Source organism: Filobasidium floriforme (genome assembly GCF_021052385.1).
Source record: "Filobasidium floriforme strain CBS 6241 chromosome Unknown HD553scaffold_2, whole genome shotgun sequence".
NCBI classification, from domain to species: Eukaryota; Fungi; Basidiomycota; class Tremellomycetes; order Filobasidiales; family Filobasidiaceae; genus Filobasidium; species Filobasidium floriforme.
Genome location: NW_025763623.1, coordinates 486,769 through 501,732, shown reverse-complemented (window position 1 = coordinate 501,732; position 14,964 = coordinate 486,769). Strand labels below are relative to the sequence as shown.

At 55.1% G+C, this 14,964-nt stretch overlaps 3 protein-coding genes and 1 non-coding gene across 4 annotated transcripts; 2 read left to right on the top strand and 2 right to left on the bottom strand.

Moving 5' to 3' along the window:
• Positions 1-94: 94 nt before the first annotated feature.
• HD553DRAFT_95138 (uncharacterized protein) lies at positions 95-5,766 on the bottom strand. The gene is made up of 11 exons (XM_046184625.1): positions 5,650-5,766; positions 3,581-5,478; positions 3,140-3,500; positions 2,417-3,071; positions 2,267-2,349; positions 2,058-2,202; positions 1,302-1,992; positions 1,149-1,237; positions 781-1,083; positions 495-708; positions 95-429 (listed from the first exon to the last, which is right to left on the bottom strand). The coding sequence occupies exons 2-11, from the start codon at positions 5,471-5,473 to the stop codon at positions 268-270; spliced, it is 4,596 nt and encodes a 1,531-aa protein (XP_046039576.1). The 5' UTR covers positions 5,474-5,478; positions 5,650-5,766; the 3' UTR covers positions 95-267.
• A 1,406-nt stretch (positions 5,767-7,172) lies between these two features.
• On the bottom strand, positions 7,173-9,438 carry HD553DRAFT_333425 (uncharacterized protein). The gene is made up of 5 exons (XM_046182104.1): positions 9,235-9,438; positions 8,977-9,030; positions 8,440-8,948; positions 7,434-7,711; positions 7,173-7,355 (listed from the first exon to the last, which is right to left on the bottom strand). The coding sequence occupies exons 1-5, from the start codon at positions 9,380-9,382 to the stop codon at positions 7,301-7,303; spliced, it is 1,044 nt and encodes a 347-aa protein (XP_046039575.1). The 5' UTR covers positions 9,383-9,438; the 3' UTR covers positions 7,173-7,300.
• Positions 9,439-10,583: 1,145 nt separating this feature from the next.
• HD553DRAFT_267644 (putative DNA-binding protein cre-1) lies at positions 10,584-13,735 on the top strand (the record flags this gene model as incomplete). Its single annotated transcript, XM_046177534.1, has 7 exons — positions 10,584-10,904; positions 10,993-11,149; positions 11,478-11,757; positions 11,848-11,909; positions 11,952-12,347; positions 12,384-12,798; positions 12,859-13,735. 7 exons carry the CDS (start codon positions 10,584-10,586, stop codon positions 13,733-13,735), a joined length of 2,508 nt encoding a protein of 835 aa, XP_046039574.1.
• A 1,000-nt stretch (positions 13,736-14,735) lies between these two features.
• Positions 14,736-14,821, top strand: HD553DRAFT_t13. The gene has a single exon. It is a non-coding gene; the product is annotated as a tRNA-Ile (tRNA).
• Positions 14,822-14,964: the final 143 nt, after the last annotated feature.

Sequence of the window (14,964 nt, the reverse complement as noted above, 5' to 3'; positions counted from 1 at the left end):
CATTGGCAACTTTGTCGCTTCTATGAATCCGAGCGATCCGTACACCTTTTTCACCTGTAAAACTCAAAGACCTGAACAAAATACAAGACGCGAAGAACGCTCGCTCTCTCGAGTCACTTATATGGGAAAGAATCCCGTCTGAAGCATCGGTCTGCTTGCCGCCCGTGCCGTATCAGTCCTTGCGGTCGTGGTGACTTGCGGAACATGAGCGGTGGGGGGCGTCGCTGGCACGGCTCCGATCGACCAGGATGCACCTGAATATGGTGATCAGAACCCGAAGCCACCGTTAGTGAATGCTCCGGGCGGCTGGAATTTCTGAGTACCTGTTCCCAGTCCCCGCTGAGAATGTGTGCCAAAGTTGCTGCTCAGCAAGGAACCGCTGTGGTGATTGGCGTCGGGTTCGAGGTGTTTGCTTCGCTCATACATGGCCTGCAGTCCAAGAGGAACGACTCGTTAGTGCGACAGCAAGCGTTCGTATTTCTCGAGCAACTCACGTCTTCGTCTAACCGAGGACAGTCGATGATCATCTGCCTGGCGGCACTTGACCCGGGCAGCGTGGCAAAAGGATTCTGCCTTGATTGATATAGAGAGATCGGACCAAGGGCATCGGCAATCACCTCGTACTTCTTCCAGTGGATAGCGTCCTGTTCGTCCTTGTCGACCGTGTTGACCGCATGGACCTTGGTCAAGTCTTGTGTAACCACACCACTAGACGTCGTGATAGCCAGGGCGCAAGTGTCAGCGGACGCAAAGGGGGAGAGGATACTGGCGAATACTTACAGGAAGGGGATCGCCTTGTTGCCCATCATACCGTCTTGCTTGAGAGCCGCGCGATACGCGCTGTAACTGGCCTGAGGATTGACGAGCTCCAAAAAGGTCCTCAGGTCCGTCTCGTACATTGGCCTTACTAGCTGGCGCGTTGCAGCCAGCCGACGGACCGCAAAGTTGTCGAGTCCAGCGGTGATTGCGCACAAGGTCGAATAGTTGTGCAAACGACGTAGATGGACGCAAATCGCACATAGTCGCTCGTACACCTTGGCACGAGATTTTGGTCGCGAGTGGCCCAGGACGAGCGTGACCACCCTGTTAGGAAAAGGGTCAGACTGGTTGGTGCAAATGCAACATAAGAAGGTGAAAACTGTCCTTACCAAGCCGAGATGTCGTTGAAATGAGCCACAGAGTGTCCGATTGCCGAGTGCCGCTCGCCTCCCATGACTTGACGCAAGTAGTCTCGAGGCTGAGGTCAGCGCAGACATCAGTATCGTCCTGCTCGAGGAACGATCGCACGCCGATAGACCCACCCTTATCTGTGAAAAGAGGCGCCATTCCTCCTTGCTCAATTCGACTGCGACCGCGAGATCCGAGAGACCTTCCAACAGCGTCAAGGACCGCAGAAAAGGTCTGCTCCCTTCCGATTCAACTTCGGAAACTGAGCGAGAACCTTCCGATGAGCCCCTGCCAGCACGAGTCTCAGTCCGGCTCATGGATTGGCTCCCCATGGAGCCGCCGAAACCGTTCCCAAAGCTGATCGGAGGGCTGCTAACGCTCGGCCTGCCCATCTGCGAAGCATCACTCGGCGAAATGACTGCATAGGCAGAGGCGGAGTCCTTAGTCGAAGTCGACAATGTGGATTGCGCTCGTGCCAAGGGTGGTCCGCGTATAGGATCGGCGTTCTTGGGCGCATTCAACGCCTCCAGGGTCGTGTCATCCAAACCCGAGTACGGTGAAGCGCTACTATTGGGGGTGTTGCCACTGGCTTGACCCGAGGCACTCAAGTTCTTCTTTGCGAGACGTGCGGCCAGACTCCATGATTCGTCTAGATCTCGGATGTGTTCGAGTCTACCGATCGAATCGGCAAGGTCGGCCGACAAGTGTCCCAGATAGGCGTGACTCAGGGCTTCCCGGTAGAACGTGATCAACTGTTCTCTCGCATCAACGAACGCAAAGTCACCCGGGTAAACACGGACCCATTCAACGACAGCGAGCAGTAATCTACGGAATGTCTTTGTGATGAGCACAAAGATTATGCTGGGGTACGACGTCACTAATGGACTTGCCTGGAGTAACTCCATTGCTTCGAGGAGGCAGTCATACCTTGCGCTTTGGCTACCCCGGACCATCGCTTGTAGATCTTGTCCATGACTGCAGGCGGTTCTACGAACCTTCGGTAAGTGAGGAAGAATGCATTCACAAACGCGTTGTCTGCAAACAAATGCTATTGAGACCGCTATCCCTTCCGAATAGGACCATGTAGCCGCCGACTAACCTGAGCCTGTCATGATAGCACGGAGCAACTGCTCCGCTAGCTCGTCGAATGTGACATATTTCGAGGGGTTCGAGGGGCTATGACTGGAGTGGCCCGATTCTGTTAGGGCGATGTTTTCATTTCGCTCGGGGTTTTCAGCCGTCCACTCACGGAGGTTTTTGAGGATCCACCTGACCATTAGTAACGACCGTGATCGGGGGTGGTTTCTCGCGTCTTGTAGGGATGACCGGAGCGCCGGAGGATGCTGCCTGGTCGGTCTCTCCCGCAGTTGATTGTGGCACCTGCAAAGTTTTGTGCGGCAGATCATTCACAAGCGTCTCTCCTTGCACGGACTCTCCTTGGGTGTTCTCCGGCGGCTGCTCTCGCAAGCGCGACGATATCGAGCCATTCTGCATCATTCGAACGGCGCCCTGTGACTGAGTCCGTCTGATGACCAGATCTGATTCGGCAGGTGCGTCCGACAAGGGCGTTCGTTCTACCGAATGATGCCACTCGTGGGATTGCTCGCTGTCAGTGTTGTTGGCGTGAAGACCCGGGTTCGACCGGGCCCGATTCTCGTTGGCAGGCTCAGAGTGCGGCTGAATTGGCCGAGCAACCCGACGTTCCTTGGAGATGGCTTTAAGCAGCCATCCAAAGCTCATCCTCATCTTATGCTTGCCCTGAGGCATGTAGATCGAGAGCTCGACCAAGCCGATATTGAAGGGAGCGCCTATCTCGTTACCTTCGAGCGGTTGGACGGCCAGGTCTTCGTCCGGGTCCGATTTGCAAGCTACAACCATGGCTGGTAGGTCCGGGCAAAGATCGCCTGGAGCTCGTATACATCGTATCAGGATCGGATCCAATCGCGATATCGACGGCACGTCATGGACTCACGGATAGCCTCAGCCAACCCCGCCACAGAGGAACTCTCCATGGCATCATAACAAATCATCACGCCGTCGACACGAGGCGTACCTTGAGGCCACTCGTGCTTGAGTACGCCTCGGACCTCGCGTGACCCTAATTGCACGAGCCTCAGGTCGACCTCTAATATCTGTACGACTCGCATACGAGGAGGTTGACCGGTCTCGACATTGGCAGTATAGTGCTGCACCTTGCTCCGTGGGTCCGCATCTTCTCGCGTGGCAGGCTCCACGAGACCCCAAGATCGGAACGCCTTGCGGATGATCGTGGTCTTGCCAACCAGAGATTGGCCAATGACCGCAATGACATAATCTGGCGGCAGTTCTGCAGCCTAGAAGAGCGATCGCGAATCGTTCAGCTGTGTGAGCACAGGTAGGAACGAGGCGCAACTCGCAGAAACGCCAAGCTTACCGTAGCAAACGGTCTTTCGAGGTCCTCCGCTTGGTTGTTCGCATGTCCCCGCACGTCACCGCGATCGCTCTCGACCCGTCTCCCTCGCGAATCAGAGTTCTGCGCATCGTACCGCTCATCTTCCTCTTTGAAACCCTGCATCCGATCCCTGGGATCTTCTACACGCCGGTTGTTCCCGACTTGTTCAGGTCCATCCGACCACGCTCGTTGAAGAACGGGCTTGTTCATCCCGTTGGGAGTAGGACGATTGCCCTGTTGACCCAGCCCTTCGTCTCCATAAGGTTTACGACGATCTCTCCCGGATTCGACGTCTTGGCCCTCAGCGCCGTGGGCCCTGGCCATGTCATGAATTTCGGGTTGGGAGTACGAATGGGGTCCACCCAGATGACTGTTATCAGGCGGCGATTGCAAGTGGTTCGACGAGCCCGGGTTGTTGACGCGCTCATAAGCTGCGGCTCCGATCGGTACCCGACCTCCCGATCCCATTCCCGGCTGTCGTCCACCGTGTCCACTCAATCCTCGACCAGATTGTCCAGGCGAATACGAGGTGAAGCCCGGTCTCGGATTGAAAGGCGAGGCCGGACTAGACCCGTGCGGTGATCCCAACGTCTCCTCGTCTTGACCCTGTTCGTACCGATGGTGCAAGGCACCTTGTGATCGATAGCTCGCCAACGACTGACCGTGGCTCTGCGCGTACATCGAAGTAGGATGGGCCGCACTCGGAGGAAGAGGAAACCCAGTCGCCGGATCCCGATCGTTATTTGACCGTTCTTGCCATTCCCTCTGAGCGTCCTCGAAGCCAGTCACCTGGTGCAACGGGCTCTTTCTCGGGGGAGATACGTCTCTTCCTCGTCGCGAACCACCCGAATGAGAGTTGGAAAGGGACAGAGGCGCTCGCAAGTTTTCCTTGGAGGCCGATGAGCTCAGTCCGCGAGCCTGGTTCGAGCCGCCCGGTAGAGAACTTGTCAGAGCCGATCCGTTTGGTGCCAGCGGGTTGGTAGCGAGCCCTGATTGCGCGGCCTTTTGCATCGCCTCGATGTCTTTCGTGTGCATCTTGATGGCGGCCGTATGGAACAACTCGTGAGAGGCCGAAGTGGGTGTGGTGGCAGGGTTGGAGTTGTCGGTCCCGGTCGACGACGTGACGCTATACCTCAATCGGTCGTCGGCTACACCTCGCTGTACTTGCTGATGGCTTGGTTGCTGTTGATACTGTTGGTGTTGCTGATGATATTCGACGTCAAGATCGTCCATCTTGAGATCGTACAGCAACGTGGTCAACCGATTGCTAGCCTGATAATAGTCGGACGAGACGATGGAGTGATCGTCCTCGTGACCTTTGGCGGACCAGGGGGTGAGTGGATACCCGTCCGTCTGAGCCGTACTGGGACTGTCGATCGATGCCGTCGTCCCTGTTACGAGTCCGTTCAGATCGTTGCCGTCACCGAGATCTGCCTGATGTCTACCCAAAGGACCTCGATAGAGCCGTTGCTGGTAGTAACGATCGATCGTGTCGTTGGTGTCTGACGGAGAGAGAGGTTCTTGTTCGATCTCGATGCTGAATCCCTTTTCAGATCCGTGCCCGTAGCGGACGTGCTCTATACGTGCACCTGCCGAGATGTGCGAGTCGAGGGTGGTGCTCGAGGGACTTGTGGGGAAGTCGGCGATAGAGGATGGGTGGTTGCTGGTGGTGGTGGTGGTAATCGATTCGACGTGTCGTTGGTCGTACTGAGGCTTCTGTTGATGAAGATGTGATGCCTTTGAGTCGTCTTCCTTGTCGCCAAGCCGGTCGTCTTCGGTAGAGTCGGTACTGATGATGGACGTTCTTCTGGTGGATCGTCCTCGCTGATCTCGTTGGTCGTCCAGGTCGTCGTCGTTCGTTGCCGTCAAACTCATGGTTGCTGCTCTGCAACAACGACGACGATCATCCGTGCGCATGGTCGTGTTGCAGCCAAAGGGGGAAGTGGTGAGAAAGGGAGAAGGACGACATGGAACAAAGAAGAGACGGGTGTGAGAGAAACTGTCCGGTCAGCGGATCGATCACCCACCGGTCCGGAACTTATGGAACTCACCTAGGCAAGCGACGATTTCACAACGATATACCTCGGAACAGGCGGGAAATTGACTGCATATGTCATCGCGGACATCCTCTTGAGGTTGGCGGGCGATCTCGACAGGCGTTGTCGTGATATATATCTGTTGGCTCTAAGCTACGCACACAGTGTCTCTAGCCAAGAGAGCTGCGGCTTTCTCGCCTGGGTCGCCGTAGAGCGATATCGCGTCGTGATGACCCGGGAGATCGGATCAAGCTTCAAACCCTGCTGGCTCCTCTTGTTTCCCTGCGTAACTGGCTGACGATGTTTGCAGGACTGATGCGTGATCGTGCGTGACGAGCTATCACCACGGCGAACCTTCTGATCTTTCCTTCCTCCTTCCGCCTGGAAAGCTGATCAGTCCCGGTCCGGCCGTTCTGATGCTGATGAAGCGATGGATCGATGGATGAAGCCAAGTTCGTTCGAGTTTCAGAGTTTGGACTTTGATCGTTGTGGTGGTTTCTGGCCTTCGACGCCCAGCGGCCAGCGGGTTCATCAATCTCATCAGAGGATCAGAGATCAGAGATCAGAGATCAGGATTGATTGATTGATCTCGCGACGCGCGAGCCCGAGGTCTTTCGAGCTCATCGCCGAGGTATCCACCGGGTGCGGCGCGGGGACGGCGGGCGACCTGGAACATCCTTTGTCCGCTGTTTGAACCTTCAAGCAAGCACGCAAAGTCAAGATTGAAGTATGAGGATCAGGCATAGAATGCCATATTTCACAGCCGTAGTGTCTCGGCTACTGCTCGATGATCTGGTCCGAAAGATGGCCGTCGATCACGACGGGATCACCTTCCCCAGAAAGGCTCCGCGTATCAGACCCGACGAAACGTCATGTAAAGCCGTACGCCGATAGTTATCTCGAGCTCGGGCTCAGCTTGTTCTCCAACTCTTGGAAGGATCGTGTCTGGCGAGCATGGGGTCATATGGGATCCTCGCATTTGGAAAGTGATATGGGAACCGCATTGAACTGACTGATCTTCGAAGAACGGGATTGGCTGGCATCGATTCTTGAGGGTCCGTTACTGGGCACTGCTTGAACTGCTCGCATTGCACCGTGGAGCAAGTCGAGCTTCTTAGAAGAGATGGTCACGCGGGAAGACTCTTCATACCCTTTGCTACTGGTCTCTCGATTTATAAGATAACGCGCACATGGTTCGAGGATGGTATCGTGCATCGAGGTGTTCGGCTCGAGTACATATATTTCGCAGTAGAAAGACCCTCCGTCAGTCAGACGGCAATGCTAGAAGACCATTTGCGTCCGTCTGTAGTAGGCATGGAGACGAAGATGGTAGAGAAAAAACTCTGATGTCGTGAATGCGCAATGTGCCTTGATATAATGCTTATTCTCACCTGTGCCAAAAGAAGAGCGATACACTGAATACGTCTATGGTATGTCAGGGCGCAGACCGGGAGCGAGTGCACGGATCTAGGCAAACTGACTATCCACATTAAAACATACACATCGATATATTTCCATGTTGGACACCACGGAAACCTCCGATGTGTTGTATAATGAGTGCGATGACCTTCCGATTTGACGGATTCTATGATCTGGGCTGTCTGTGCTGTCTTGTCGACTCCTGCCGTTGCTTGAAGGTAGTCCTGAACCTTTCACACATGGTGATCTAGTACTTGCTGCAACATGAGTGCCTTTCATCGGCTCTCGCCATGGGAAGGAAACTATTCGAAACCAGACAAGATTCAGGTTGGAGGATGGATCAGACGAAACGTCGAGCGATCGAGTGAATTTCGACATGCCTGGTTTCCAGCTGGTGATAGGTCCATATCCCATCAGATCCGGCAACCTGTGGATCGTAGTTCAAGGTGGCGAAGTTGTTGGATATTCTCTTGCACTGTTGGAAAGCCGGAGAACCGGAGAGCCATAAGATCTCAATTGATTGATCCAAATTCGACAACCGTGCTAAGCCACTTCCTCTATAGCGGATAATCTGCTCTATGTTCTTGGAATAACCTGAGTAAGTAGCTGGGCGAAGTCTCCTTCCGTCGGCAAGCTTGATGGCAATAAGCCTCGCTTCCTACAAACCGCGGTATGAGCTGAATCCGGTCGCTCAGATCTTATTCAACATCGACGTATCCGTGAGTATCATACGTCACCATATTCTACTGCCTGCAGCAAGCGTCGCGAGATGTGCTGCCTCCGGTGTGACCATCGCCAATCTCAATCGAAACCTTTGCAGTCCCATAGTAGGTGGTTGCAAGTTGGCCATGAACGTCGTGAAGCGCAATCACCGCTTGATTTGAGGGCGATCATATCAAAGTAGATAGATGTTCATGATGGAAAGGTTTCAGGCTGATCATGAGTTCTGAGGGTGAGTTGGGTGTATCAATAGGCATGGCTCGCACCCCCCTCTCCTCGAGGCCAAAGGTCCGGAATCGAACCAGGAGTCATTTTCCCGGATTCGTTCTTGATGTCCTACAGGACTTAAGTAAGAAAGCGCTGTTGGTTCTTGAACGACCGCAAAGGTACACAGAGCTCTTCCTCCTACCATTTCTGCATATGACCTAGTCCCGTTGCACATCCCGTCCCCTATGCAGATGGGTGCTCGTTGCGCCAGACTATAGGACAAGGATGAATCGAAGGCGAGAGCTGTATCGATGAAACGTGCACCGTCTTGACCCCGCTCTACCGTTTTACAACCAAAACGCTAGAAAAAGGATTCGCGCCAGAGCGTTCTCGCGTTTTCGCTAGAAACACCCGAAACGCTACAACAGACTCCGCCCGACTTCCCGACCAGCTTCGCACGGCACCGCTTCGCAAGCCGGTCTGATCCCGACCTGACACGGATCCAATCAACCGTCGGGGACAGAGTGGGAGGATGGAGGTGGGGGGTGTACTGTTCTTTGTGGGGACCATTGCCGCTGCGGCCATGTCGAGGAAGGGTGGTGAAAGTGACGTGGGAGTGCGGATCGTCAGGTCAGCTGATTCGAAGAAAATTTTAAACGATGATCCAGAGAAGTTGCAAGGGGGGAGGGGTGGAAGAGCGGGGTCACCAGGAATATTCGAAGGGTGATCGAGGGGATGGGCGATAAGAGATTGGTAATCAGATACAGTACCGGCGCTGCAAACAAAAAGAGACGGACGGTAGGGATTGCTATTTGCTGCTCGTTGCGATTGCTGCTCGGTGGGTGCAGCTTGTAGCATGCGGTACACGACTGATTGGGTCGCGGGTCGAGCGTGCGATTGCAGTTTCGTTATCTCTAGCTGCTTGCTGTTTGCAAGCGATCCTAGCGAAGAACAACCGGCAACCGTAGCTGCATCAGAACGAACATCAGAACGAACCTCGCGGAACGTGCCTCCATCGGGGCTCCGTCTGACGTCCGAAAGAACGGCGGTCTGAGAAAATATGGGAAAACAATACGAGAATCGCTAGAAAGCGGTATTTCATCGATCGACACCGTACCCGTCACAACGACGACGGGAGAAACCGAGTATGACGACTTTCTCTGTTTATAGCCCCTCTCTGGGACCCCCCCCCCCCCCCCTTTTGACGATGGACCTAAGCGTTTGCGGCAATAGCTAGCTCGTAAACAGGTGAACGTGTCCCCTTGTCCCCTAGTCTTGCGCTCCTGGCGCGCGAGATGCGGAGCGCCTCGCTCGCAAACGAGAGAGCGATTTGAACGGGAACGGCGACCTTGGGAAGGCGATACGGGCGATGGTCAAGAGATGTTGAGCGGTGTAGAGTCATGGATAGCTAGGTAGATCGTGTATGTCACTGTGCGAGGTAACATCACCATTTGCCCCTCTTGAATCAAAAGGCAATACCTCTTGCCTCTTGCCCCGTTCTTCTTTCGTCATCCGACGGTCTGATCACGTTCTCCCTTGCCCCGGACTCTCGCGCGCGCCGTTTCCTCCTCTTTTTCGGACAAAAAATCCCAACAAGATCCATCATCCTTCCATTCCCCACACTCCTCCTCCCCCCCCCTCTCCTCGATCAACACTCTCGCACACAACTCTTGCCATATCTCTCTTGATCTCTTGACATCGACATCTTCAACCAGGACCACCTTCTTCTCCTAGCTCCTAGCTACGTATCGGAGGATTCCCTGTTAGCTACTCGACCACCTCGTCGCGGAATCCGATCGAAACCAAGACCACTCTTGCCAGGTTCTCCGCCGATTAGACACAGCAGATCTACGACGACCCCGCAGTCGGTCGACGAACAGCTATTGCTTTTTCGTAAACTCCCTTTCGAAAGGATACGGAAAGGATTGCTCTGCCGCGAACATCGCTCTCGCACAAACGTTTCTTCGGATTGCTCCCAAAGGTTGAAATTGTTTCGACCGCGGACGACAAGGGGGAAAGGGGAACCGAGGAAACGTCGAGCGATAAGAGACGAGTGGAGAGGACGTTCTTTGGTCTTCGACGATCTTGTTACCGCTTGAAGAATACTGCAGTACGATCGTTGGTAGGACAGGCCTGTAAAGAGAGGACAAAGTCTCGATCAGGTCGACCGGAGAGGACGCACGGACTTCGTTTGATTCCCTCGATCTAGTCTCTGGCTGAACAGCCCATCCTCTGTCACCGCCTGCGAAAAGAAAAGGAGACTGCCTCTCGACATGCCTGAGCCCAACTCGCAACAGCGAGCGATCGCGACAGCAGCCGCGCTCGCCGCCGTCGGCGGGAACATCAACTCGATCGATTCTACCATGCTCATGAACATGCAGGGCGTCGAGACGTCGGCTAGCGGGCAGAGCGTCCTGGAGCGGATCAAGGCGGCGGGTAATGTCGTGGATATGAACGACCCGGTCGTCAGGGCCGTGGCTGAAGCGGCGGCTGCCAAGGAGGAGGGTTTCAGGGAACATCAGCAGCATATGCAACAGCAGCAACAACAGCAGCAACAGCAACAGCAGATGCAGCAGGGTAGTGCTTCGGAAGGAGGATCCAGGATGCCCAATTTCGACGCTGGGAACCCGGGAACGAGGGACGTACCGGATCAAGCCGATCTTGACAGCGGCGTGAATTCGGGGACGTCCACCCCTGCACGAGCAGGACCGTCCAACAGCAACAACAACTCGCCGGCATCTGCTGGCGGCAAGACGTATTCGGGTCTTATCCCCGCTGCGGACCCCGTCACGGGCAGGCTAGACCCGAATGATCCTGCCGTCAAGGCCTTGACCGAAGCGGCTTTGGCCATGGACAAGAGCAAGATTCCACGGCCTTACAAGTGCCCGCTGTGCGACCGTGCGTTTTACCGGTTGGAACATCAGGTCAGTTTTGAGCTTGGGGAGCAGGAACCTTCAGACGAGGATCGAAAGTGGATCTAACCATGTTTGTCTTCTCGTGTACAATCGGCAGACCCGACATATCCGTACACATACGGGCGAGAAACCTCATGCATGTACACATCCTGGGTGCGACAAGAGGTTCTCGAGGTCGGACGAGTTGACGAGGCACGCAAGGATCCATCTGCCTAACGCTACGGCCGCTTCGATCAACGCTGCCAACAATGCCGGTGTAGGTAACAATAATAACAACAACAACGGTGGCGGTGGTGGTGGTGGTGCCGGACCGATGGCAGGAGACGGAATGGGCGGGAACTCGATGGCGGGTCAGTCGATGGATCAGGGTCAACATGGGAGCGGGAGGAGCAAGAGGAAGGGCGGACATCATTCGGGACCTGGGAGTGGGCATGTGACGCCTGCTGGGTCGTTACATGGGGGAGACGTGAGTTTGCCTGAGTTCATCGATCATCAGCGCCAGCACGGCAAGAGGCGCCAGCTAACGCCACATTTTGGTTTGGACTTGTTCTGTTCAGCACATGATGGACGATCCGATGGGAGCCGGTTCGAACGGTCTCAACTACCCTAACGACTCGAACTTGTTTGGCGCGCACTACTCTATGGGTCAAGGCCATCGCGATAGCTACCCAGGCAACGTGCACGCGATGAACTTTGCCATCGACCCTGAACTCGCCGCCGTTCAGAACCAGAACGGCCCGGGCAACGAGATGAACGCGCTCGCCGCTGCCGCTACGGACCAACTGTACGAGATGGAGCGAGGAGAGGCGTTGAGGAGGGCCGAGTTTGAGATGCGTCATAGGCAGATGATGAGTGGGGCTGCGTCCGGAATGACGATCAATCGGTCTGGCGGGAACAACAATAGCAACAACAACAGCAACAAGCTCGGGAACGGCCAACCCGGATCGGGAAGTGGGAACGGTTCGCCTAGCGGGACTCCTAACCCGTACTCGAGCATGTCCAACGAGCGAGGTGGTGGAAGTTTGCCTCAACAGATCGCGGCTGCCTATCAGGCAGGACTCCACGCCAACGGTCCGAGCGCCTCTTCTCAAGGCGGTTTCGGTCAACCCAACATGATCTACCCCGTCTCGGCCGCTCAGCCTGCCAACCATCTCCACGGCGCGGTTCCCGCGGGTACGCTCGCGGATCCGACCTACCTCTTGCCACCGACATGTCATCACGACGAGTGCCACAAGAGCTACCGTAAGAGGCTCAAGCTGGCCAAACAGACCCAGGCTTGTCCGAATTGTTTGACGCTGAGCAACCCGGTATCGGCCAACTTTTCGAGTTCGGTACCGACGAGTGCTCCTCTGGGCTCGGGGCCAGGCGAAAGCAACCACTCGTCCAGCTCCAACACGCCTCAGACCAGGAGCCTCGCCGGTTCTCATGAAGACCTTGCTTCGCTTGGAGCGGGTATGGCGGGTAATAGCGGGAACAACGGGAACGCAGCTCTTGGCGGCATGATGCATCAGCAACAGATCATCCAGCAACACCTCCAACGCCTCGCTGCCAACCAAGCTCAACAGAGGCAGAATCAACAAAAGCTGTTGGCACAGCTCAAGTCTCAGAGCAACGCCCATGGGTATTCTCAACCTGGAGGCTCATCCTCGGCACCTAGCTCGTTCAAGCGACCGAGCGGGTCGTACATGATGAACCAGTCGGCTCCTCAACAGATGTCTCGCCAACCTGGTGCCAATTCGCATCGGCAAGGGCACACCTTCCACTCGAATCCCAACTCGGCCGCGGCGTCGCCTACCTCGGCGTCGTCCGAAGACGACTTTGACGACCCAGCCCGGCCGGTCGGGCAAGGATTCGATTTTACTCCCTTGACTAGCCCCGTCCTTGGATCGATGAAGAGCATGTCGTTATTCCCGCCCGGCATGGGTCATCATCCGCAAATGATGGATCACGGATCGCATGGTAGCGGTCACTCGCATCGTCATGGTCCTCATGCGCCTCATCTGCACCTTGGGGGATTCACGGCTCCCACCTCGTTGAGCGGAACGCCGAGTCATTCTCGCGGGCCGAGTCGAGCCAACAGCCCTGAACATCATCACGAGGGGCACCTGGCCGGAAGCGGGAAGCACGGTGGGCACACGAGCCACATGGCAAGGGATGCCAAGTACAAGGTGCATCCGTACGGCCATGGACACCATCACACGATCGCGACTCCTGCCAGCATGTCTGGGCACAGTTATCCTCGAGGGTCGGTCAGTAACAGAGCCAGCCCTCCACCCAGGCTGGCTCGAACGCATTCGAGCTCGCAGATCAGCTCGCAGTCGCATCCGGGTTGGAACCAGCCCCAGTCAGGGGGATCATCGAAGAACTCGGTGGAGGACATCTTGAACACTCCTGCCGTGGCTTCGGACCGAATCTTGCCGCCTCCCAACACGTCGTTCGGCAACCACTTTACATCGAAATCGGTCCCGGCGTCATCTCACAACAGTCCGGCGCAATCGAGGGCTGCCAGTCCCGGTACTTCGACCGCGCCTCCTTCTGCTTCGACCGGACAAGGCACCGACATGCGAAACCTGTCTCGGGGTGTGCGAGCGGCGTTTGGCATGACCCCCATTCACGATCGTTCTCCGACGACGGCTGAGGCGAGGCCATTCTCCCCACCCCGCCAGCCGAGGTATGTTCCAGGTTGGACGTCGCCGGATGAATTGGGCAAGAACCAAAACAAGCTACCACCCCTGGGCAAGGGTCAGAACCAGGGACAAGGAGTCTTGCCGAGTCTGAGTCGAGCCGGAACCCCGACACCGGGAGAGAGCGGCGCCATGGAAGTGGACCCGCGTGGATAACGAACTTTCGACCGCAACAACACCCCTCATATCCCTTATACACAGCGACGCCCCTGCCGGTCCTTTACACGAAAATCAACAATATAGATGCGTTTTTTCAGCTTGTTCCCCATGAACACTCGCAATGTCGAGCATTTTTCGCCTTTTCTTATCTCTCTTTTCGACTCCGTGGGGGTTTCGTTTCAAACACGAAACAGCGTGAAGTAGAAATTCTTGTATTACTCGGCGGCATTAGATAGCATGACATAAAGATGATGGTGACACTCGTACCGGGATGCTACATAATTCTTGACGTGCGTATACCACGGAGTCAGATAACATCGTCAATCGGGCTCTGGAGCAAGGCAGCCCGCCGCCGCGCACAACGTTTGAGCCCTCCCGACCCCCAGTGGGAATGCATACGGCAGAGTTCCAGTACTGGGCGATTGTGTCATCTAGCTCTATATTGCTCAATACGACAGGAATCTCAATCTATATCGCACATAGAGGATTGTCCACTCGAGTTGTGACGAAACCTGACGGAGAGCAGGCCGAGTTGCTGAATGGTCCGGCGTACCTTGCGCCCTGAGCGTTCTGCGACAGATATCTGATATGGCGTGCGGAGGAAGTCTTCTCCATACCTCTCAAACCCGCGATCGATCGTCGTGCGCAGCAAAAGGCAAATCACCTTCGTACAAGTGAGTTGCTTTTGACCTTCTAGCCACACTGAGAAACTGAACTGGACTTCAATATGGTGACTTCAATATGGATCGCGCTTAGTAGCTGTTGCCCCGTAGTTTGGCGCGTGTCATTTCTGCTTGAGCGGGAAAATTACGCTTGTGGGTATATGGAGACGTCTATGTGCTGTGACCGGGATGTCGGGCCTTAGACTGCAAAACATTCAATGAGCAATGAGTAAGCTCGATCAAGGGATTGTCAAACAACCGGAACGGTGATTGTCCACATGTTAGGTTCTGTAAGTAAGCCTAATTTTTTTTGTCTCAAATTTACCATCACAACTGGCCGATTAGCTCAGCTGGTTAGAGCATTCGTCTAATACTCAATTAGATGAACGAAAGGTCTTGAGTTCGATCCTCAAATTGGTCACAGATTCTTTTTGCCCTATACGTGTTTTTATGTTAATCAACTAGCGGTCACCAAGTCATCAATAATATTCGATGAGTGCTCCAATCAGCTGAGCTAACCGGCTTTTTCTGCAACTTTATAACCTAGTCGAAACTAAAGGGAAA

Excerpts from the sequence above, each read along its gene's own strand:
- HD553DRAFT_95138 (XM_046184625.1), bottom strand. The coding sequence starts at position 5,473 with ATGAGTTTGACGGCAACGAACGACGACGACCTGGACGACCAACGAGAT. Across the intron at positions 3,072-3,139 it reads GGGGTTGGCTGAGGCTATCC|GCGATCTTTGCCCGGACCTA; the intron begins GTGAGTCCATGA and ends TACGAGCTCCAG. Across the intron at positions 1,993-2,057 it reads AAGCAATGGAGTTACTCCAG|ATTACTGCTCGCTGTCGTTG; the intron begins GCAAGTCCATTA and ends GACATTCCGTAG.
- HD553DRAFT_333425 (XM_046182104.1), bottom strand. The coding sequence starts at position 9,382 with ATGACTCTACACCGCTCAACATCTCTTGACCATCGCCCGTATCGCCTT. Across the intron at positions 8,949-8,976 it reads ATGGAGGCACGTTCCGCGAG|CTACGGTTGCCGGTTGTTCT; the intron begins GTTCGTTCTGAT and ends GTTCTGATGCAG. Across the intron at positions 7,356-7,433 it reads TATCACCAGCTGGAAACCAG|TTTCCTTCCCATGGCGAGAG; the intron begins GCATGTCGAAAT and ends GGTTTCGAATAG.